Raw genomic sequence first — 24,594 nt, forward strand, 5'->3', positions numbered from 1 at the left:
ATGCTCCAAGACATGCAGACATACAGAACACGCAAACATGGACCATGTGTCCCTGAAGTGTTGAAATATTAAGTCCTGAGACTATTAGGAGTCACTTCCACTACCTGGTGTTACCTTGTAACACAACAGACCCACATACATTAACAGAAGTGCTGAATTTAAAATAAATCAGCCATGCAGAGTCAAACCTTTGACATTTCCTTGACACTAGCATTACACAGGAGGTTCACAAAACCAAAGTAATTATTTACAGTGCAAAACATACCAGTGGATTGCTTGACACAGAAGACACTTTGCCGACGTGCGAAGTGTTTCTTACAACCTAAACAGTAACAGACTTAGTACCAGGTTCATATAAAGTATATAGCTAATAATAATTTTGAGAAAAACAGACCACTATCACAGATGTTTTAATAGTTAATTGTTAAGAACATATCTGACAGAATTTTATTCCTTTTGTCAGGTATTTGAGCCAAATTTGAAATTAAACAAATGGGGGGGAAAAAAATTACATAGAGAAGATAGACCAATTTGAGCAATATTAGAAAAGTAGACTTTTGGGACAACAACAGTTGTCTTATTTTCAGCGTTAGCAGGCATAAACACAAGATCTTTAATCGGTGAAGTCAAATAAGTGCACTGCTTCTGCTTATCTCTGGTATTTAAAAACAACTTTTTAAAAACTAGCAAGGATAAGTTGTCCAGCTTCTGATTTTTCTTCCATTTCTGAAACCACATCAAGAATATTGGGTTATCTACTTATAAACAAAGCAGCTTTGGCTCAGTATTAATACTTTACTAACAACTTAGTTTTCTCCTCATATACACTAATTATATTCAGTGAAAACTGACTTACTGTTTTCAAAGGCCAAGTTATTTTTTTCTTGTTACCTGATGTATTTTTCTTTAATTATTAACTTCTTTTCTCTAACATATCTAGCAGTGAAAAAACTGCTAGAAACACATATTGGAAGATACGGCTTTGCCATCAGATCCAGGATGGTGGTTCCTATAATACTTCTTTTATCTGAATATTTTCTATTAGCATTAGGAGAATGTATTTCTCCTCTAAACACTAATATTTTGTACATTTGTGCCATTGCACATAACTTTTACTTCACTTTAACTTGGGAAACCTGTAATCCATAAGAACATCTGACATCTCCATTTCAGTGGACCTAGCACATTCTTGGCACTTCCAACAGACAAACCACAAAGATTGAGCACTATCAGAGGTCTACTTAAGCTTGTAAGAAGAGAATCATAGCTCACATTTGGGTAATTATTCACATAGAAATAATCTGCCAGTTTCCCCTGAGAAGCGATTAATTTGTATATCCTTCCCCACCCCAACCAGAATCATGCAAACACAAAGCCTAGTATTTCCAAGTAAACATGCAAAACAATGAAAGCCAACAACGCAGTCAGTCAAACCATGCAGAAAACTGTAGGAAAGAAGCAACCACATGGGATCCTCTTCTGCCATTTGAAACAAATAAGAATATTTGCCACAAAAATGAGTACATGAATCCCACTACAGTGCTTAACAAAGGGAATTATGATGAAACAGCTGCCATTTCTCTCCTAAAGTGAGATCTGCCACAGGATTTCTTATATTCGATCCTCTTCTGGACTGAGATTGTAATAAGGAGAAAGAATGTTTTCTCAAAGAAATCCGTAACTCCTGTGTGTGCAAAAAAAGTCAAAACTGGTTGCCAGTTTTTGCTCATTTAGAAGTGTTTTACTGGTAATTTATACTGTCTTGATGTTTTAAAAGTTTGAGATCCTGATTTTAAGCTAATTTTCTTTGTCCACTCTTCTCACCTAACAAAGCAGCTTGATGACATATTTAAAACACTTTCACAAGTCATTTTTACTACACAGATATTTTTCTCCACTATTAGTCCAATCTGCTGTCTGCCACTGCTTTTTTAAAAATTAATCTTTAAACAATCATGTCTGAATTGTCTTTTTAACTGATACATTCTGCTCAAGATACCTGCACGTGGTAGGGTTACAAAGCACCTACAGAGGAGAAAGCAAAACCCTCTCAACTAAAAAAAAATAAAATAAACCAAAACAAAACTACCTCTGGACTGCATTCATTACTATGAAACAAGGAAAGCATCACATTCCTTCTTTTAACATCGCACATGGCAGATGGGTAGGATCCAGTGGGTGGAGTGGGTGATGGAGCAGGGGAGGGAGGCCAGGCAGGGGAATGGTAAAGGCACGTGCATCCAAACAGATCACGAGGTCACCTGGGAAGCTGGTGTTACTGCCAGGGCTGGACCTCTTGAAAGTGGAACATTTGCCGTAGGAAGAGGATGAGCTGATGATGCTGGAGTAACAGTGGGTGGTGGTGGCAGAGGTGGTGCCACACGTTGTTTAGGCTTGTCAACTTCATCTAAGTTTATATCATCAAGATCTGTGGTATGAAGCTGCAGGCCACCAGCAAAACGCCGCATTGATGTAGCGGAAGGAGAAGCAGAAGGACGTCCACTTGTCAACTATGTGCAACAGAACAGAAATCTGCCTTAACACTTCATCTGCCTGCAACAGTGCTGAAGAAATTAATGGCAAATCCTAGAACATTACTCAGCCTAACTGCTCCTGCACTGGAAGCTCTTGGATTCTCTGACACAGAATATATACAATGTTTTCCTCTGAAAGCCTTTTAAAAAGCGCTCCTTGGGATTTCAGTCTATGAAGAAGTAAATTGAAGTGCTGTGACAGCAGCCTTGGCTGCTGGGGCAGGGGGGGCTGACAAAAAAAAAAACAAAAAAAAAACCCAACCAAACAAAAAAAATCACCCAACTGCATGAAGCCTTCAGAAGGTAGAATCATAGGACAAATCACAGGTAACACAACTCTTGCCTCTCTCACTCTTATGAAGAGAAAGCAAGAATTGCTCCATGCAAAGGTGATTATATAAAATGAAAGTAATTGAAGACAGATCCTGAAACTCTATGCCATTAAAAAAGGGAAAGGGGGTAAAGTCTGGTGTAAACATAACCAGACATTAATACAAGAGGGGGAATCAAGCTTAAGCAGATCCCAAACAAGTTTAGGGTGCTATGAAATTCAGATCCTCAGGAGGTTCTGGACTTTCTAATTTCTGTTAATCAACACCAGATGCATTGTGGGGCTAACAAACTCCAGGGTTTGAACATAATCAGCAGCTCACCCAAAAAATAGGGCTGTGCATGTGAAGCAGCATTCTACACATGCTATTAGAGTTGCTAACATTTATTTTATCAGTGATTAAACTGTAGTATTGAAGAAAATCCAGTTGATACTCTTTCATTTTGCTATTTTGTAGACCCAGCTAAGGAAATATTAGAGGTGAGCTGTCCTACAGACACATGCATTTCAGCCTAATAGGACAATACTTCCCTCAAGTGGGTATCTCTGTTGACGTTCTTTGGGATCTCCTTATCTGCCATACTTGCCCTTTGGTACTAAAAAAAAAATAGGTATTTCTTTGGCAAGAGGTCAAGACATCTTGACTGCTCTTGAACCCCTGTAGCACCTGAATATTGTTCAGCTGCATTTATCCCACAGAAGCATTCTGATTTTGTGTTTATAAGTTTAACTGCTTGGGTAGTTTTGCAGAAGACTTGTAACAGTATATTGATATATAACGTAATAGAAGAATGGATGGAGCAAATACAACATGGGGTGCTTTTCTTAAATCAGAGTAGAGCTCTGGAAATCTAACAGTGATTTTAAACTTCAACATTCCCTCTTACTTTACAAAGTAAGGGGGACAAAGATCTAGTAAAATATAAGCAGACAAATTTAGGTAGTGAGAGAAAACTCAGCATCATGATTCCACTGTCCTAGAGACCTGCACTGAAGAGCCACATGGATCTGAGCCTGAGGCCAGGAAGAACATGAGACAAATGCTTTTTTCAGAGCTGCTCCACATTGACCTGAAGGAAATTCATGCGAGAGTGTTCCCCAAGGGTCCTCTTTGTGGTTGCAACTTCTCGGGGATCCCGGGGGAGTTTGGCAGATTGCAGTGTTCCTCTTGAAAGCAGCTGTGCTTGGAAGACATCCAAAGCAGCAGGATGGTGGGAAAGCCTCACTCCACATCTAGAACCATCAGGCTCTAAGGCACAATCACTATCTGCAACTCCCTTCATTTAAGTGGAGTATTTAAAACACAAAACCAGACCCTGTTCTTTGGGAGCTTATCTTTGTTATTTTCTTAACCTGTACCTTTATTCCATGCAATACAAGGAAGCATTCAAGAGCTCATCATCAATGATGTTCTTATTTGCACAGGATACTAAAATATATGGCTAGGCATTCTAGTGTCAGTTGTATTATTGGTAGCATGCCCCACCTAGCCCAAACAGCTTATGAGCCAATAAAATTGTTAAGGACAAAATAAAAACCAGTTCATTAAAATAAAAATTTAAAAATCTGTAAAATATAGGAACAGCAAATACTATAGATTGTAATTCATCAATTACTGACATCTTTCCCCTCTCTTAGAATGAAGGCTGAGAGGTAAAGATGAAGACAGATTTTTCTTTGGTAAAAACCTGTTGCTTTTAGGAGACAACTAGTGAGGTATTTAGAGATCATGCAACAAGCCAGAATTTTACCTCAGGAGACTCATTTTCCACAGAGGAAATCTGTTCTAACCGTGTCTGACAAAGTCTTTCCACCCAGTGCTGCACCTTTTCTGATTCTTCCAGGTCTTCTCGTTCTGTCTCAGATACCTTAACCATAACATCAGTGCATGAAAAAAGGTTATAGGCATAGTTAAAATACAAATATGTTTCAGAAGTATGAAATCCCATTTAAATTAGTTCTAAAACTAATTATGCCTTTGAGACTGATTTCCTATTTTGCTGCCTTTCACTAATTTCATCAATACACGTAGACACTCATTAAATGCAGAGATATCCTGATTTGGGCAAAAAGTGACTGTCGAAACAAGCAAACCTGGGAACAGAGTTTTGCATTACAACAGCAATTTTTTTAAAACCTCATTATCTTTGACATAATTAAACAAGTGTCTTGCTAAGATAATTCCACTAAAGATTCAGCTCATTTTCTTTCAATATAATTTTGCCCTTGATAGAAGAATACAACATACCTCTTGCACAAGACGATTTATTTTCAGCTGTTTTTCTTTCTCCAGCATTCCTTCTTTCTCTTTGGCAAGTTTTTGCTCAAACTCCATTTCCTTTTTATTCTTCTTCTGTTCACACAGGCTGTCACTTTTTGACTTCTTTCTCTCTTTCCCAAAAAAAAAGGTGGTTTTGGTTTTGTTTTTTTAAACAGATTTTTACAGCAGCTAAAAGCATCACAAACTCCAAACTCAGTACATGAGTGCCTGTCTTGAAAATTTCATTAGAATCTGTGCAAGTATGGAGATTCTTTTAAAAGAAAATCCAAAGTCCCCTGCCCCAGCAATCTGCAGGAAATTGTACTGTAGGAGGACCTGTGCACATTAACACAAGTCGGACAAGTTCGGACAGATCAACTTTTTTGCTCCCCTGCAAAGTTACAACATCGGAGCACACAGGCCTGCTACAAAACTTTGCATATTCAAAACAGTTTTGGTTAGGTCTTGATTTGCCATCTCTCTGCTTTGGAATTTTAAAATAAAAACAAGACTGGTTGCCTTCAGGTGACAGATGCTCATGTGAATATTCTACGCACAGAACTTCTTTGTGCATATGTCCCAAAACCAGCACTGCATGCCTGCAACACAACTGAAATGAGCAATTACAAAGGAAAGGCCTAGATCAGTGCAGAAACTGAATTGCTCCCAGGAAAGAACACTGCATCACGAAAACGAAGTAGGTCCTACAAGCACTGGATAAAATCTGCTCATGTGAGTGATCTAATACACAAATCAACTCTAAAATTTTACAGGTAGAGTGCAACCAAAAGGGAAAACTGCAGTCTTTCCAGAGTCTCTGTTTCTGTTGTCTTTGAAATACATTCTGCTCCTTTTTTTTCTACATTAATGATGTCACATTTCTGCTACCCTCTCCTGTTTGTACTGGCAAGTGCCTAGTTCATATTTGAAAGCCCATGCTCTCCTTTCATTCATCAAAAAGTAGAAAGAAGGCACAGCTGGTCACTTATTGTCAATCACTGACAGCGCTCAGACAGACCAAGCTTCAGGTCTGATTTTGCTCTGCTCATTGCCATCAGCTTCTGACTTTTCATGGTGGTTTTGGGAATTCAAAGCATGAACATGCTTCACCTTAGCATTTTTTGTCTTCCTTCCACCTTTCACATGTAATACTGACAATAAAGTCTTGGAGCAGCTACAAAAGTCAATTCTCCCAGTCAAGTAGTTAATTGGAACTTTTTACTGCTGAGTTCAGTGGGATGTTGTATATTGCTTCACGATTACATGGTGGTAGCATTGGGAAAAAAAATTTAAAACCCACCAAACCCAATAATTGTCAAAGAAAAAAAATGAAAAAAGTTGTTGTAAAAAAAAAAAAATCTACCTTTTCACACTAAAGTTTTAAAATAATACATAGTTCTGTTGGCACGTTTTATTCAAGGCTAATTACTTTGTACCTCAATAACGATTGCTGATATTATCCTCTAATAAATCAGAGGATACATTTAGTTTTGTTTACTAAATGTAACATCTGGCAGGTCAACCTGCTAGGTACCAACATTTGAAAAAATTACTGAATTTAAAGGCACATCAAGCAGTACACATGCCAAAGTGTTCCAGAATAGGAACATATTATCAGACAATCTTAGTTGCATTTGCTGCATTCAGATACAACAGGATGAGTCACCCTTTCCATCCATTTTCCCCATGGATTCAGTTTACTTCTTATTAAAGACATTTTTAGTACAGAGTCAAATTTTGTTTTTAAAACAAACAAAAAAGCAATTAGCAATTTGGAGTAGGATGAAAACTCAACACTTCCAGATCTAAAAATATTTCTAAAAGAAAAAGATTAAAATTGCACCTCTTCAAGCTTCTAGTCCACATCATATAGTAGAGTTCAACAGGAACTGAGTAAGGTCTCCATTACTATATGAAAAGGTATTTGGAAGCTCTCTAAACTATCTTTGTCAGCAGCAAGATCACCTCATGATCATCAGTTTTCATAACATGTATTCATACTTTTCAGACAGAAATTCTAACCGTACTGGCTTTCACACAAGTTTCAGATCCATGATGATTTACAGTCACTCGCAGTACAAAATGGTATCAGAGCCTACCATCATTTCTTATTCTCTATTAAGGAGAAAAGAAATTTCATGTTCACAGAGAAGGTTAAACTAATAGTCCTAAATGGTGACACAAATACTTCACCTGTCAGATACAGTCCTGAGCTCCTCAGAAACCTTAAGTTCTCAGGAGATAGACATATGAACTCTCCTTGACACTTCTACTCCAGTTAATTACCATCAGTCATCACAAAAAAAACAAACCCCAAACACAACCACATAAATCCTATAATATGACTAATATACATTGGAAGAAATAAAGCAATGGCAAGAATAAAGTATTATTTGAAACACTAATAACTTGAAATTGTAACACTTTCACAGCAGCTCTACAGATATAAAAGTATTCTGTGTGCTGTACATGCCTGAAAGCCTTTTGCCTTCAGCACTCCTCTTACTGGGAGATTTGCAAAGGTATAACTGGGAACTGCATATTTGGTTACCATTAGATTTTTGTCTCTGTATTTTTTTTAAAATACATTATTCTGAGGGCTTTTGGAGCACAAAGATATGCACTGCCCACCTGTACTGAACACCTTCTGCAAAGTACTGACATACACTTCCCACTGCAGCTGGCAGGGCTTGAAAAGTCCAGAGTATTCAAAAGGACAAACTCCTAGGCAGACGCATCCCAAACACATCTTAATTTGTGTGCACATTAAAAGAAGCAGCATTTGACTATAAATAATATTGAATAATAAGAGAGGAAGAGGGGAAAAAAAAGCAACTAAAATTGAAATGCACAGCAAACATCCACACAGCAAACTTTGTACCTTGCGGACTGTGGGAAATTTTCCTTCATACCGATAAAACCATCCAAAAGCTACAAAAAGGTAAAGGAAAAGTTGTTTTTTGAAGAAGTCAAGGACTGTTTCAGATTCAGATCAAACCATGCTGACATGTCACCGATTAAAATTTATTTGAAGGCGCAACACCAAAGGTTCAACATTACATGACAAGTTCTTAGACGACTTCTTGATCAGTTGTGCTAGTACATTTAGTCACAAGTTACCCTTATTTTACTGATGCACACTTTATGTTAAGCAAAGCAAATGCAACAAGTGATCTTCATACAGAACCACACAGCCATATGCATTGCTAAGATTTCTATGGCACAGTCCTACTTGACACCAGTTTTAACGAGCCTTCCTAAAATGAAACAAGTATTCCAACTCATTCAACCTTGTGGCAGGACACAGTGGCATTTGAGGAGACATGAAAAGCTCCACTTCCTAGGATAAAATATTTTGAGCCAAAAGCATAAATACTAAAAACCACATTGCTAAGTAAAAACATTTAAAATAATCCATTACTGAAACTTTATATAAGAAACACTGATAACACACAGAGCTCTGAATACAATCCACCTTTCTGTAGGACTGACAGATTTTGTATTCCTACCAAGGCATCTTTGGAAAGCAATGACAGCAACAGTGCCATAACCTTTCATCATTTATGAAAGGACCACACATATTGCCCTAGCAAAACCAAGTGATCCGTTCAGGGTTAAGACTGACTGTCAGGAGGAAGAGAAACACAGGAAGAATCCGAATCAGGATAGGACGTTAAGGCTGAGCAGCAAACCTGTTTGTCCTGCTTCGTGATCACTTCATCCATGTCATCTGTTTCAAGTTGGTCATGTGCAACTCCCTTTAAATCTACTAGAGAAACAAAGGAGGAAAAGAGTGAGGAGACAGAAATGACAGTCTAACTGGAGGCTCCGATGAAATGAAAGAGAGATCAGCAATGTGTGACTAGAAGTTACCATGAAATAAGAAGTTAGCAATGGGATATTTCTCCACATAATTGAAAAAAACCTGAGCTCCTGCTTAAATCAAATTTCCAACCTCCTTCAACCCTGAAGAGCAGTCAGAATCTGCATATGGCCAATTAGTCTGCTCTGCTGGGAAGGGAAGCCTGCAGAGGTAGGTGGTTTTTCCTATAATCAAACCATCAGCAGTTCTGGGATATCTGGCTTCAAAAAGAAATATCAGCCTGCTACTGTTCTGTCAGTGGGGTAAATGCTATACAGAGAAAACACTGTCTTGAAGAATCAGAAAACTAAATGGATAACAGATGGTTGCAGAAGAAACATTTCCCCATCTCAGTTTCTCATCCATGGAAAGTTAAGTGACTTCCACAAAGTCACACAAAAAAATAATGTAATCAGGTTAGAAACTGACCCAGGTCTCCGTTAAGTTATGCAATATCTGCTCCACAGGCACTTCCTACTTTTTCACCATTTTACTACACTCTCCACATACTATCTAAAGCTCCCAACTCAGCTTCTTAACCGCAAATTAAGCTCCAAGCACCTTAAATTCCTCCAGACAACTAAATCAGACTTACACTTCAGGGCAATTCTTCATGGAAAAGTTGCAGTGTACAAACAGTACCTCCTCAGTCTCTCCACTAATTCTGAAGCAGACTGCTCAGTGATATCAAACCAATTTTCAGGCTGTGTAGATTACAGCCTGTTTGGGAAAGACCTGCTGCAATGGATGAAAAGAGGTAAAAGATAGGAAAAAGGAAACAGGAGAGAAAAAAAAAGAGATAGATTCAGTAAGAAAAATGATAGTAAGAGAGAAACAGAAAAACGGCAAGGAAAAGGTGTTTCAAAATCGCTGATTCTTAAGAATCTTTGATTTTTTCTTTTTTGTCTAGTGTCTTACTGATTTTTTGCAACAACGGTTTCTGTTCCATTTTTTTACCACATTCAATATATTAAGCTCTTTACTCAATCAAGTTGTTTACTCCTCCTCATGGAAAAGAAGCAAGGACACTTCAAGACATTCCTACAGCCCTCAAAGAGAGGACTGCGGTTCTGCTGAAGAGATGAGGGAGATCTTTAGATTTTTCTGAAAATTAAACATTGAATTCATTTCCTCCAAGCTGAAAGCAGGGATTCCATATCTGTCTTTTATAGTTAGAAGCAAGCAAGCAATTTTTAGATAAAAATACTCAAAACCTTAATCTCCACACTGAATTAGAGTAAGGGAGAAGGAAAAAGGTAACAGTAGGAATAGTACCAAGTGCATTCACTCACTCCAAATGAGACTGCAAATCCAGTACTAGTTTCCTACTTTCAAACTCCGAAGACCTCTTCTCAAATACAAAAATGATGTTAAATTATTTGCTGATTTGATTAATGCAGAAAGCTCAAAGCTAATTCCAAATGAAAGAAAAAAAAACCCTTGTCTCCTTCATACCTTGATTTTCAGAAGTAACAAAACTCAGTAATAAAATGGTCATAAAACCTAAAATATTACTGATTACTATAAGCAATACTTCCTTCACTGAGATAAAAGCACTCATATGTATGGAACTTAGCATTTAAATACCAACTTATCCACATGGACATAAAAACATAATCACATAAACAACACAGCACTACTTCCATTTAGGCATATGGTGGTAATCAGCATAAGTGTACTGATGCAAGAACTGCTCTGCACAAAGTTTGACAAGCAAAACACTGAACAGAAACAACATGGAAAGCATGCTTTTTCTTTTTCCTGCTGCTGCTGATTGCTAAAAACCATGACTTTTTGAGAGGACACAGATTTTGTGAGCTAGGTAACTTAAATAAGAGCTATTAAATTAATCTATCATATGCTTCCAGCCTTCTGAAAATAACCACGTCATAGATAGCTTGGCTTGATCACGAACTGGTGACATATTCCATAGAGTGATGTGCCTGAAACAAACACTTTCCCTAGGAAGCAGACTGAAATCAATGACTTACTTTTGTGTTTGGAACGAGGTACAGAGTGCACTTCTGCAGTTACAGTTTTTAGAGATTTGGGAGGTTCTTTAGGACCCCAGTCTTCTTCCCACTCCTTTTTAAATTTCTCTTCCTCTGCTGTTATCCTATAGGGGAAAAATGCAGCTAGGAATTCAGAGTATAAAACCAAATTTAAATTCATTACAATTATTTAGTGTTCAGTATGTTTGGTTTTTTTCTCTTTAATATAAAGCATAATAAACTGCCCTTTCTCCTAAACCAAATTAATTTCATCTAATTTTCATTTACTAAGCTACTAAGACATTTTGTAAAATAAAATGTAACTGAGTAAAATATCCTCATTTAATATTGAGACTCCTAATGCCAGTTAGATACCTGCACAGATATTAAGCCCAGAGACACATGACAACACTGACTGCAACCTTAACGGAAGCCAAAAAACATCTCTCACCTTATTTTTCATTTTTAGAACTGGGAAGTATAGAAAAATCATAAATTTTAACTAAAATACTAATTGACAGAGCATCAACCACATGCTTAAATCGGATGTTACAATGGCCAATTATACCTAAAAGGAGTGTGTCTTATTTCTATCTTACTTCTATTTTGATGATTGCTTCCTAAACCTATAGTCCTATGCTACACTAAAAAGTAACTCTTCTCAAAAAAATAACTGAACACTTATGAGACACAAACCACATTATATTCATAATTCTAGGGATAAAAAAAAAAAAAAAAAAAAAAAAAAGAGAGAGAGAATTGTCACATGTTAGGACAAAGAAGCTCATAAAATAAGGAAAGTACCTAGAAGGTACCTAGAAAGGCACCGTGATCAAAAAAGGGCATTTTGAAGGAGAATTCATCAAATCCCAATTGGGTTACAAGAGAACTGCTGTATAACCTAATACCTTTTAGTTTCATACATGGTGCCTTTAAGTGATCCAAGATCTATTCTTGGCTGTAGCCTGTCTTGAACTGGTAAACTGATATACAGTGCCAAAATTTACCAGGCCCTAGATATATATGATGCTATTTATACCTGGATTATCTTTTGCATCTCTAAATTAGTTAAGGTAAAGTAAAAAAATATTCACATGGTCAAATCACTATTAAACCTGCAGCTGAGGTCAGTATTTAAATTTGGAAGTGTAGTCATCAAAGAAGTTGGGGTTGGAAGGGACCTTTAAAGGTCATCTAGTCCAACTCCCCTGCAGTGAGCAGGGACATCTTCAACTAGATCAGGGTGCTCAAAGCCCCGTCCAACCTGGCTTTGAAATAGGAAATAGTCAATAGCAGGGAATATTGGACAATGTTTAGATTTCATTTTAATTAAAAAAAAAAAAAAAGGGGGGGGGGGGGGGGGGTTACAATGTAACCTGAACTACACAGAGTTAAATCCTCGCTGAGTGAGTAAAGATGCACTTAGTTCATAAGGATACTGCAGATAGTGAACATTCATTATATCAGACAGGCAATCTAGACCTGGAGAAAGGAATCATTCTTCACCTGTGATGGTCTGCTTTTATAGCAGCTTTCCACTGCTATTTCAGGAATTTCTACAGCAGACCATAATAAAGAACAGGACGTCATCTATTGCCCAGGAATTAAAAAAGGAAAATGTGAAAGAATTTACCCATGTAGAGCCCACAGCACAACTGTCAGAAGATTTTTCTCTTGTGACAGCTGTGGAATATATTCCCTTCTGCACTCCACAGATTCAGAAATCCCTGCTCTTTTTCCATCAGATAATTTTAGCTAATACAGGTACATGAAAATGGACTTAAGTGAATGAATATGAATTAAACACTGTTTAAGATATCAAAGGTGCAAAGCTGAGTACTACAGGGTCAACCTTAGCTCTAAAAGGCTGCATCAAAACAGATATGTGCAATTTTGCACTTTCACATAATTTCCCAATGTCATTTAGAAGGGAAATTAATTACTGTGGTAATGACATGTTATACTAGTTAATTTTAAAGTTCCAAACATAAAACAATGCTTAAGTTACATGTATAGTACTGACCTCATGATGATACAGTCTTTAAATGTGTCTAGTTCCTAGAATCATAGATTTTTAAAACCAGAAAAGACTGTGATAATAAAAATCAGATTTCCTGAATAAAATAGGTTTTGGAACTTCCAACTTTAGTGCCACAGTTTTAATTTAGTTAATTCCCTCCTCAGAAAAGCAAAAGCCTACTTAAAATTTATGATTACTGAAATTTCTACTCAAGACAATTAGCATCACATAGTCCTTACTTTAGTCTAAATGTACATAGCTTTTGTTTTCAGAAATGAGAGACTGAAAAAGATAGTAAATTCCATGCTGTGTACACTCTTACAGACTGTGAACAAATTGGTTTTTGGTTTGGTTTTTTTCCATGTTTGTTTTTCTTTGTTTTTTAAATATAAACTAAATGGATATGTCAAACCTCTGAGTATATGCATGTTTTCCATCTCCTTTGTCATTCTTCTGTTTCTTCCCTGATCCCTTTCCTTGCAGTATTCATTTATTTTTTTGTGTTAGAATTAAATGCAGTGGTTCAATGCCAACACAGTAAATAAAATACCATTTTATTAGAAAAGAATGTGCAGAATGTTTTCAGACAGATCTAATATATAAGGACTTGTTTTCAGGCAGCATACTGCCTATGTAAGTTTTTACTTACTGATCTATTTCTCTGCGATATCTCTCTTCTTCCTCTGCAGCCTTCTGGGAAATCTCCAGTTTTCTTCTATAATAAGAGGAATTAGGACACAATGATAAAAATAGTATTTTCTGAGTAAGAACTTGCACCAAGTGTGTCAGCATATAAGTAAAAGATATAGACAGTAAATACATATGCATTTGGGAAAAATGCTCCTTTTTAAAAGTCATCTTTAAGACAACAAGGGTTCAATATACTTTTGTAGGAACCCTGAGGACATGCATAACTATCTGGATAATAACAGCATATCATCTATTTAACTCTAAGTCACTATCTTCTTCTGAGACAGTTCCATAATGTGTTATGGTAAGAATATAAAATTGTAACTGTCCTGCTAAAAAAAACCCCTCAAAAAACATATGAGGGAATGCCATCAGGAAAATAACTAGTATCACACTGAATCATAGGGGTATGACAGTCAGGGAACAAAGTGACCCTTCTACTCAAGATGTGTTTGAATGATATCAGCTTTGAAAACCCAGAACATCAAGAGCACCAAAGGATAAGAATTTATGAGCAGAAACTCTGCAACAGCAAAATTAAGTTAATCTAAGGGAATCTTCTCATAGTTTTTCCTGTCTTCCATGCCCTTTGCAAATCCAAGCTAATTTTTTAAGACTGTCCTACGCAGAGTCCTTACAATCTCTCTTTCTCTTGCTGCTCTTTGATTATTTTGTTAGTCTCCAGTGCAAGTCGCTTCTGATGCATCAACTCCTGACGTTCTTGCTCACGGAGACGTGCTTCTCTCTGCCTTTCTTCTTCAGTCATGAACAGCTCCTTTCCCTGCAATCAGAGCCACCACTCAAATCAGTTGTGAAAGTGTCTCACGAATGTAATTCTTCTAGGAAACAATTAAAAAAAAATACGTACTAGCACATCTGCCATTTCCTCACCTTACTTTTTCTGAGGAATGCTTTCTCAAAGACACTAGAAGATCTGACCACTTCATTCTAAAGAGCCACTCCAGTTTCAGTCTCAAAGTTATCATGTGCTGAATGCCTCAGAAGGGGCATGCGACTACTGAAGTCAGAAACAACAGTGTAGGGGCCATGCCAAAGACATGCTCAGTGTGTCACCAAGAAAAAAACTCCACATTATACTTTCCTGAGATCTCACTGAGCAATGCAATGCTAGAGAACCACACACCGAATGAATCCCAGCCTAGAAAAGAACTACGAAGTAACTGAGTTTTAACACTTTTGCCTGGTTACTGTGGAAATGTACCATCATTTGGGGAACTCAAATACAGGGAACATACACTGCCAAAAGGATATATAGCTAATGTGTTTCAGTTGGTTTTGTTCCTGTTTCATATGCTTTACAGCTAAGACACCAGCACTATTTTCTCTTAAATAAAGATATTTCCACGGTGCAGTGTGGAACACTTTGATAACATTTATCTAATTTTCATTACTGAAATTGAAATCAAATCCCCTGTTAATTAGGAAGACTGAATTTTTCATATCTCTAAGGCTCAGAGCAGACAGCTCAAACAAAAAAAGGCAGCGAACAATGCCTTTGCACCAGTCTTTGCTGACTGATAAACAGGAGTAGAGAAGCTGTTCCCTTATGCAACCTCTTCTTCAGCACAAAGGTGTACTGAGGAAAGGAGAGACACACAAGGCGAAGTAGGGCAGAGCAGAAGAGTTCCATAGCAAAATGTCACCATTTTAAGGATGCAATCCTAGTGGTATATGCTGGAGTAGAGCCCATCTTTTCTAACACTTGGTAATATATCTCAGAGTTGAAACTAAGTCCTTAGGATGTTGAGTTCCTGGAGCTCAATCAACTAGTCTGGAACATTTGTTTAAACAATGTCTATGACGCCTTTGGACAACTACAACTTCTGTTACTGCAAGAGCAGTTCAATTAAACCATTAATTCCTTAATACAGCTACACAGTATACATGAACCCTTAGGAAGTAGCTTAAAAGACTTATTAAATCTTGTTTTCCCTATACAATTCTGTTGCAAGGCAATTAGGAAATACCACCTTTGATTAGCCTGTGGAATTTGAGTATTCTCTTCTATAACAATTCATTTTACTATAAGAAGAATTAAAGCAGAAAATGCATTAAAACATTTATTGAAAGCCACACTGAAGTCAGTGGGAAGATTTAAATAATTTCAGTTGGCTCTAGATTAGGTACCAAAGGTGTTTAGTTCTGTTACACAGAACAGTGGAAATGGAAAAGGGAACAATATTTCATGTGTTGATACAATAAAGAGATCAGATAAACAGTTATACAAGGAATTAATTGGGAATAAGACTAATACATCAGCTACTCATAAGGAAAAATTGACTCCAATCCAATTCACCTTTCATGTTTCAGCAGAAGCAGCTATCAGAAGCTCTCAAACATGAGAAATCATTACGATAAAGTTAATTTCATTTCCTTGTCAAGGGAATGGTTTTTTACTAGCCCACTGCCATGAAACTGTTTTATCTGAGAATGCTGTGGACAGTTAGCAATGGAATAATCAAAAGCCACTCAATACTGTCCTGGTTTGACAGAACTTAGTGGTATAGACATTATAAAGAAACACAGCTTTATGTCTTAACTGTTTATTTTTACCATTTATCTGCCCACATAGTAATTTTCATAAATGTTCTGCTTTATAAATGTACTACTTACAGCGCCTGCTACCACAGAGATAGTCAAAGTACGACTACTTTTGAGCACTCTGACAGCCTGTAAATTAAAACAAAACAAAAATCAGTCTGAATTAAGTGATAAAAGGCCTGCATACATAGGATGAAATATGCTGGTTGTCAAGGCTGTAAGTTCCAGAAGACCTATCTGAACTAAACAGGGTGGTACTTATTCAAATCTCCAAATTCCCATGTTCAATACACAATCTCTTTTGTTAAGTAGCCCAATAACAACATATTTTTTGCAGCCAGGAAAATCAGACAGATGCTTAATAAACTGATAGCTATGTATGTGGGGAATTAGGAAAATTCAATCATACCTCTTTATGATCCACATTAGAAAAGTCCACTCCATTTACCTCAACAATCTGATCACCGACCTAAAGGAATTAATCCAAATCATAGTACAGAAACTAAATTAATACATATATTAAATTAAAACATAAAAAGATATACTCTCTAACATTCTTAATACAATAATCATAGGTTCTGGCAGAGTACAATGGCAACAGACTGGAAATTGGCCAGGCCTCCACATCCTCCCATATTAACACTTCCTATTGCCACTGTTTGAAACTGAATACTGAGCTCAATGGACACTATTGGTCTGACCCGGGAGGGCACTTCTCACATTCTTAAAATTTAGGAAATTCACTTCATGAAATGTAACTACACAGTATTTATTTTCACTTTACAGTGACCCAGAATCCCTGAAGTAGTAAATACCAAGCAAGATTTCCTTGTGGTACCTACCTTGGAACGTGGCATACTTACCTCTAAGCCCACCTCTGCTGAAAGAGAATCCGGCTTAACATTGCTGATAAAAATGCCTGGTTTTTGTGTTGGACCACTGGAAATACTGGTGTAATATAAAAAACAAACATATATAGGATAATACTTATGGAATAATATAGTATAATACAGTGAGAAGTCTTAGTTGTTTTATCATAATTTGTTTCTGATTAAAGAATGTCTTTGTGGTATTAACCTACTCTGAAACAAACATCAAAATTTGCCAGTACACACACAATGGTTTATCATCTTCTATCCTTTACACCACAAAACTGTGATTTAAGAAAAAGCTAAAAGAAAAATAAAATGTAAAAGCATTTAAAAGATCCAATTCCATGATAAATTCTATTATGTCGCTTCAGCCTGCTTTTATTTTTAAATTTAAAAATTTTTTTGGTTTTAAGCCAGAACTTGTAAGATAGGTATTTATGTTTTCTCTAAAAATACATAATGTGTGCCACAGATATCCTCCTGTTCCAGTTTGCCTTCCTGATCCAGGGTGGATCTCCATTTTATGATATCATATCAATGAAGGATGGAAAAAATTGCCTTGGATATCTCACTTAAACTAGTGCCATTAAATAAGAAACACGTACCCACCTGCAGCCCATGCCTTTTGTACCAATCAAGCTAATGAAGACTTTTTTCTCTTTATTGTCCCTCCCTCCAGAAGAAGCAAGACCAGCAACACTGCCTTTTCCTTCCTGTAGGGGATTAAAAAATGCTGCAGATGTTACTCTGTGTTGAAGTCTTGTCAAGACTACTATAAAACTTCACGAAGCCAGGATCAAATGGTGCCAACATCAAGATAAGATTTCTCTGAGGTCCTACTGGAGATGAATGTGAAGTACAGTCATTTCAGTGGAGCTGCACAGCTCAGATGAAAGACTGAACTGATCTTTCTATTTGGAGAAGATGGTTTAAATAGTCAAATCTTGTCTTCAGAAAAGAGTGAGGGAAATTAGAGGAAAGTGATATGCCAAAATAATAATTTAGATGTTCCCTGACAAAAGAACTAGAAAAATACATTATAGTGCTCACTATTTAACTAAATCTTTCTTCCTGAAAGCAAAAGAACGACAATTGTGGTCTCTCTTTTCACTGCTGCAACTCAGAAGTCACTTGCATTCAAAACTGTCATTCTTCCGTAATATACCTAAAATAGGTATAATAATCTGTTAAAGATTTATACAGTAGAACTATAGCCTGGTAAGTTAATAAGCTCAAGTAATATAAAGTACCAATTAATGAGTAGAAGATATTTCATTTGTATCCTGCCCTTTCCTTATCTAATTACTCTAGAATAATTTCATTATCACAAAAGATGTTTCTCCCAGAACACTTGTAACAAGATATTGCATCATAGAAATACATACACTAACTCCTGGGATAAGGTCAGAGAAAGTGTTTCAGAACCATTACAGATTTCCCAGAAGACATATTAATAAAATACTGGTCTCTTACCCCAGAGTCTGACACAAACTGGTCCACATATTGCCATTTAAGGGGTTCATCTGCTGAACTGGAAGGAAAAAGTAATTTAAAATAATGGGGACAAAATAAAACGTGAATGTATTCAAGAAGCTACTTTGGAACATGGTCTCCTATTTTGTATACCATTCACAACAGTCAGTTTATTTTCCAGCAATAAATAAAACATCAAACAAGCATACAATTATTTAGGCTAGTAAAGCTGGTTAAACATAAAATCAAGAAAACCCCTTGAAGTGAAACAATTTTGGGAAACTCTAAGAAAGACTGTGAATATAATCATAACTTGAACAGCTCATACAAAGGCCTATGCAGAGACCCACCTCCCATCATTAACATTCTCAAACATTCCACTCAAAGTTTCAACTTTTCAACAAAAATTGGAAGAGGAAGATAACTTGAACTTTTTCTAAGCTCTTAAGTAACTCTCAAATGTTAGGAACATAGAGAAGCAGTGGAGCTCTCTGTTCAGCTAGGTGCATTGATAATGAAATTTCCAGGTAATATCGTGAATAATGAGGAAATAGAATTTGGTTCAATGAAGTAGGCAACTGTCAGAAAAACACAGATTCATCAAACAAGACATCTGTCCATTTATCACAAAGGTATTTTCAGATATATAGATAAATATAGAGTTTCTTTGGATACTGAAGAGGCCACGTGAAAAATGAATAATCTAACTTGTTTTCAAATTAAATACTGTTACCTTTTGACAGGTATCATGCCAACATCTGAAAAAGAAAAAAACTCTGGGTAAGTAATACTTTCTACATATCACTATTAACAGCAATCTTTAGCGATACAGGTGGGGTTTTTATGTCACTTACGTCTTACTTTTATGGACACTATTTTCTTTGTACGAATGAGGTTTATGACTTCTTCATGTGTGCATGACGAAATGGAATATCCATTTATACGAACTATCTCATCTCCAACCTCAAAAATGAAAGAGAGAAGAAAAAATAAATTATGAATTAACATTAAGAAGTTTTTAAACAATGATCCAATTTGGTAATTATTTTGTTGCAAACATTTAATAATGTTGAGTTCTGAATATTTTTTAATTTCAGGTGATGTCCAGATCAGATAGATGTGTATTTGTCTGAACTTAACATTGAACACTGAAAGGGCAGATTAATGGCCAAATAACAATTTTATAAATAATATCTAGTGGAAAGCATAAAAAGTAGTCTCTACACACCAGATTTATAATGCACAAGTTACCTTAAACATAAGTGTCCAAGTTTCAATTGGAGTAATTTTGGAGTGATTTTCTTTCTTTATACTTCAGCAGTTTGCTTTTACCGTATGTCCTCTGAGACACCTTCTTAACTATTTTGATCAATAGTATTACCTCGTTTGATTCTGGATTCAGAACAATGCATTATTTTAATGGAATTTACCCTCATTTCAACACAGCATCAGATTACTACAAAAGCAAAGAAAATGCAGTATGTGACTGTCCTGCAGGAGAGAACACACTTGCAGAGGCAGAACAGGAGTGTGGTCCCCAGCCCCTAACCAGTGGGGCTGCTGCTCCACCTGCTGGACACCCCAAAACCTCACCCTGGGCAATGGCCAGTCTGCCACCTGCAGCACCCCTAAAAGCTTGACTGTTTTCATTTAAGTCAGCCAGATTTTTAGTATGATCTTTTGTAAGAGCAGAAATAGGTCAGTGCTGAAGGCTTCTGAACATACAGCCAAGAATTTAGTCTAGAGCTGTTCCACTGCCCTCGATGCTTCAGGAAATCCATTGTAAATAACGCATTTTTAGGACGGGGTTTAGCACTGGAAATGTGACTGTACTGCCAAGAACCAAAATGGCTGAGACATATGTCAGACTTCTGTCACCGTGCATAAAGACCCAATATCCTCTGCAAACCATAAAGACTCTCAGCTTATTTAGGATTTTGCTGGTTAATCTAGGAAATGGTGGGAAATCGAATGACCTCTGCTTTTCAAGAGAAGGTTGAGTTCCTCAATAGTAAAATGCTCAAAAAGCTTCCTCCATTCCCATCTCTGGCATCTCTCTGGATTAGTCAATTCCAAAAAACCCAGAAGTTTGTGTATAACTATTTAACCTCAAGTATGCAATGTTGATATTACTTGATCTACCTGGACTTTTCTGTTGATCTTACGTATTGTTGGTGGGGTTTTTTGTTTGATTTTAATTTAGTTCCAGATCCTTCCTTTCCTCACATCTTCTGCATCACGCAGGCTATAAACAGACCATGGAGCCTGGGTTTGCATAAACAGCTTTTTAAAAGGGTAATCTAATCTACTGTTATTAATTGCAATGCCATAACACAGAAACATCCCAGTTTCAGGACAGCAAATGTCAGTGCCATTTGCAAGCCTCCACATAGCTTCTGTATCAGCAGAACTAGTGTTGCTCTGAGGATGTCATCATTCACTGAGTCATACCTGTTAGTATTATATCATCTCCCTAAAAGGCACACACAAAATTATAAAGGCAGCAAGAGCATATTTTATTTTTCCCTCCCATATAGGAATGAGCTTCTCCCATGTAGATATTTTTAACACACCTCTTTGCTGACCTTCAGAAACAGAAAAAAAAGACAGCCTAGTACTCTTCACTCATCCAAATGATATTTCTGTTACTGACTGACAATGTATGATTGACTGATGGTGCTTTAGAAATACTCCAGTGTTGGCTGAACTACAGGAGACAGGCACGTAACAAACTGCTTCTCTTTAGGACACTTGAACAGCTTTTCCTGTGAAAAATGTCCATGCACTGAAGTAATTAATAGTTGTTTTCATATATTTCATTACTTTTGTGCTATTATCACTGTATACCAACCTTCTGAATCAGAAGCAGTAGAGATAAAAGTCTGCAGGATTGAGCAGAGTAGAACACTAACAATAATTCTGTTATTATATATCACTGTTTCCTCTTAACAGGGAGATGATGGACCTTCAAAAGAAAAACTGCAAACCTAACTTTTCCCGAGTAAAATGCCTATTATAAGAAATATAATATTTAGTGCTTCTAGGAAATTGAAGTTTTTACATAATAACATCACTGTTTCCAATTTCTCCTTTTGTATACTTCTTGCACTTTCATCATTCATACCAGTCTCTGTCTCTTTGTATTCAGCAGAATCCCCACAGACATAAGTATCAGAAAGCAGGTGAAAAAAAAAGAAAAAAGATGAAGTACATTTCTTAATGAAAGAACAAAACATTTGCCTTTAGTTAAAAAGGGTCAAAACTACAAATGCCTCAGTGAGCCTACACAATTATTCAGCCATTTCAATTTAACTTGGAAACTACTTAAAGGAGAAAACATGCAAAAATTTGATTTTTTTTAAAAACCAGCAAGACGTAAAACTGATGGTATAATAGAAGACTATTATGCCTTTCTCAGACAGCATTTTTGGGATAGAAAATGTGTAGAGATTTAGTTAAATAAAGCAGGTGGGTGAAATTTCAGAAGCAACAATTTAGAACAACGGGCTGCCTGTCAGCTCTTGTTATTCAGTGGGGTTCACAAAGTGTCTAGTGCCACCTATTATGAAGGCACTTTAGGCTGAGCTTTAAAGCCACATATCAAAAAATGGAAGTCAGACAGTTATGTGAGCTGTGAAGCATCATCTGCTCATATTAATAATCCAACTCTAACAAATTCATAGTTTGCCTCAAGGAAGTTTCCTCCTTTTTGTCCCTACTTTGTCTGTCAAACCTTAACCACATTCTGAGTTGCAGTACAAGGCAAAGATCCTCTGCAATCCCTTTTACTGTCACCAACATGTACATAGCACAATAGCCTTGTCATACAAAGCCAGTGGGGCCTTTTTGTGTACTGAGAAAAAACAAAACCTGACATCCTTCCAGTAGCACAAGCAGCGAGCATAACTCCTTATCTATTGATCGTGTCAAAACACTAGACTGAAACAAGCAGAGCTGCAACACAGCACTAAGACGAATGTACTAGCATGACAGTTTAAGACAGTGGCTATTAAGTCCTTTATTGCTCAGCATCATTAACGCCTTCCAGTATTTTCCAGGAGATGTCTTCAAAAGCCATGCAAGTGACTGGGTTTTGTCTTTTTCTCAGTTTTCTAGCAGTGGAGGAAGGATGCAACTGGAACCTCTCTACTGAGCTGATCACAATCCAGGAACAACTCCCCTGTCTACACTTCCCATTCTCACTGTGTAATGTAATGCACGAGGTACACAAGTCTGTGTAGTGCAAACTCTGGGAAGGTGCATCAATGGCCTTTTCTGGAGTTTCCCATTGGCAAATCCCATGCCTAAAAGTAGGCTCCTGACACATCTAGCAGTGTTTGTGGTGTCCTACGCCACCCTCTCAATTCTAGCTAAATACAGAATTTGCGGGGGCGTGTGTCCCAAATTTGTGGTTTTGTTCTAAGAAGTAGCTTCTAAAAGCATCCAAGGAGTTGGTCATGTGCCTGTCCAGCCTGTCAGAAGACGGGACTAATTCAATGGTGATTCTGAACTAGTGAATGGGATATATAGGTGTGAATGCACCAACAAAAGGGCATGTGCATGTCTGCAAACAGAGAGCAACACTTACTTAATTTTTAGAAAGCTCTCAGCCTCAGCATGAATTATACAAACATGGTGCCCTAACTTTGACTGCCTTGTTGACAGAGCTTTTGTTAACAGACCCCCACTGACACATATCTGCAAAACACATTAGTTTAATTAAACACTGTAATGAAATATGCCAGTCTGATAACATTTTGGACTAGTATTAAATATAATTCTTAAACATCAATACTTGCAACTATTCACACTTGACAAACTGAAGTTAGCCAGGCATATCAGCCTTTCTACTCAGAAACACAGAGCTTTGATACACCTTATCAGCTTTGAAAGCACAGAAAGATGCAAACATTTGCCTTAGCAATTGGTCACTTCTCTGTTCACTAAGATACATACAAACAAGAACTGACAGTCAAAAACACCCAAACTTCATTAATGCAAATTGCTGATACAGAAAAGATGTGTTTCTATACATGATTACCTTTGCCAATCTTGTTACAGTTCATCTGTCTAAAATTTAATTACTGAAAGTGAAATTCTATGCACTACGAAGGATACTGGAAATGGTTAAAAAGACATTATTTTTTACACGCTTCCATTGCATAAACCAAAACTCCCACAATTTATACATGTAGTTCAAGTAAATACTTCATTACACAAATTATTTCTGCACAAGATAGAATTAACATTTTTAGTATTTATATGCTCTGTTCTACATTTAATCAGAATTTGGAAACTTAAAACACTTTTCCACAGTCTACTTGGAAATCTCTCTTTCAATCTGCTTACATTTAACTGTCACTATTCATGAAGTGTAAATATTCCAGAAAGCCCTTTTATCCTCAAAAATTATCACATCCCAAATACAAAAAAAAGGTTTACGTATCATTAAAATTGGTGAACCATTTTAATAACTTTATTCACCATTGGTGTAATGGTATTTACTATAGCATTGACTTACATATTTTATGAATTTTATTACAAGAGATAGAACACCTTAGCAATAACTACTTTAAATATTAAACAAAAATTCATACTGCCAGCTTCTCGACAAAAGGCTTTTTGCAGCACAGCAGCCATGAACATAACCTTCTTACCTGAAGTCCAACGTTGTCTGCCTGTCCTCCTTTAACTAACTGGGAGATGAAGAGGCCACAGCTAAATTCCACTCCACCTCTCACACTTATTCCGAGTCCTTCAGGATGCAAACGATCCAATCTCACCTCTTTCAGCTTTCTGCAAAAATGGAAGATACTTGACTGTTCAGCTGCATAACACTTTGTGGCAATAATCTTCCATATGAAAGTTCCATACTATTTTTCTCTTATAACATTTAGGCATTAAAAAATGCAAGCTGACTGATGTTTGGATGGATGTGTGTTAGCTAAATTCATCAAGTATTTTTCATAAGAAAAGACATGTGCTGTCTGCTTCTAAAG

General features: G+C 36.7%; 1 protein-coding gene across 1 annotated transcript in view; it reads right to left on the minus strand.

The window, feature by feature from the left end:
• USH1C (USH1 protein network component harmonin) overlaps positions 1 to 24,594 on the minus strand; it is a 39,997-nt gene that overhangs the window by 12,598 nt on the left and 2,805 nt on the right. The window contains exons 4-20 of the mRNA XM_029085563.1: positions 24,253 to 24,391; positions 19,450 to 19,558; positions 19,329 to 19,353; positions 18,596 to 18,653; positions 17,732 to 17,835; positions 17,114 to 17,198; positions 16,660 to 16,719; positions 16,323 to 16,379; positions 14,327 to 14,469; positions 13,648 to 13,713; positions 10,979 to 11,103; positions 8,007 to 8,056; positions 5,967 to 5,984; positions 5,114 to 5,248; positions 4,617 to 4,733; positions 2,262 to 2,510; positions 266 to 322 (exon numbers count right to left, since the gene is read on the minus strand). Of these exons, the coding sequence (XP_028941396.1) occupies positions 266 to 322; positions 2,262 to 2,510; positions 4,617 to 4,733; positions 5,114 to 5,248; positions 5,967 to 5,984; positions 8,007 to 8,056; positions 10,979 to 11,103; positions 13,648 to 13,713; positions 14,327 to 14,469; positions 16,323 to 16,379; positions 16,660 to 16,719; positions 17,114 to 17,198; positions 17,732 to 17,835; positions 18,596 to 18,653; positions 19,329 to 19,353; positions 19,450 to 19,558; positions 24,253 to 24,391 (1,597 nt within the window). The remainder of the gene's footprint in view (positions 1 to 265; positions 323 to 2,261; positions 2,511 to 4,616; positions 4,734 to 5,113; positions 5,249 to 5,966; positions 5,985 to 8,006; positions 8,057 to 10,978; positions 11,104 to 13,647; positions 13,714 to 14,326; positions 14,470 to 16,322; positions 16,380 to 16,659; positions 16,720 to 17,113; positions 17,199 to 17,731; positions 17,836 to 18,595; positions 18,654 to 19,328; positions 19,354 to 19,449; positions 19,559 to 24,252; positions 24,392 to 24,594) is intronic.

Source organism: Antrostomus carolinensis, unplaced genomic scaffold, assembly GCF_000700745.2.
Source record: "Antrostomus carolinensis isolate BGI_N321 unplaced genomic scaffold, ASM70074v2 scaffold25646, whole genome shotgun sequence".
Taxonomy (NCBI): Eukaryota; Metazoa; Chordata; class Aves; order Caprimulgiformes; family Caprimulgidae; genus Antrostomus; species Antrostomus carolinensis.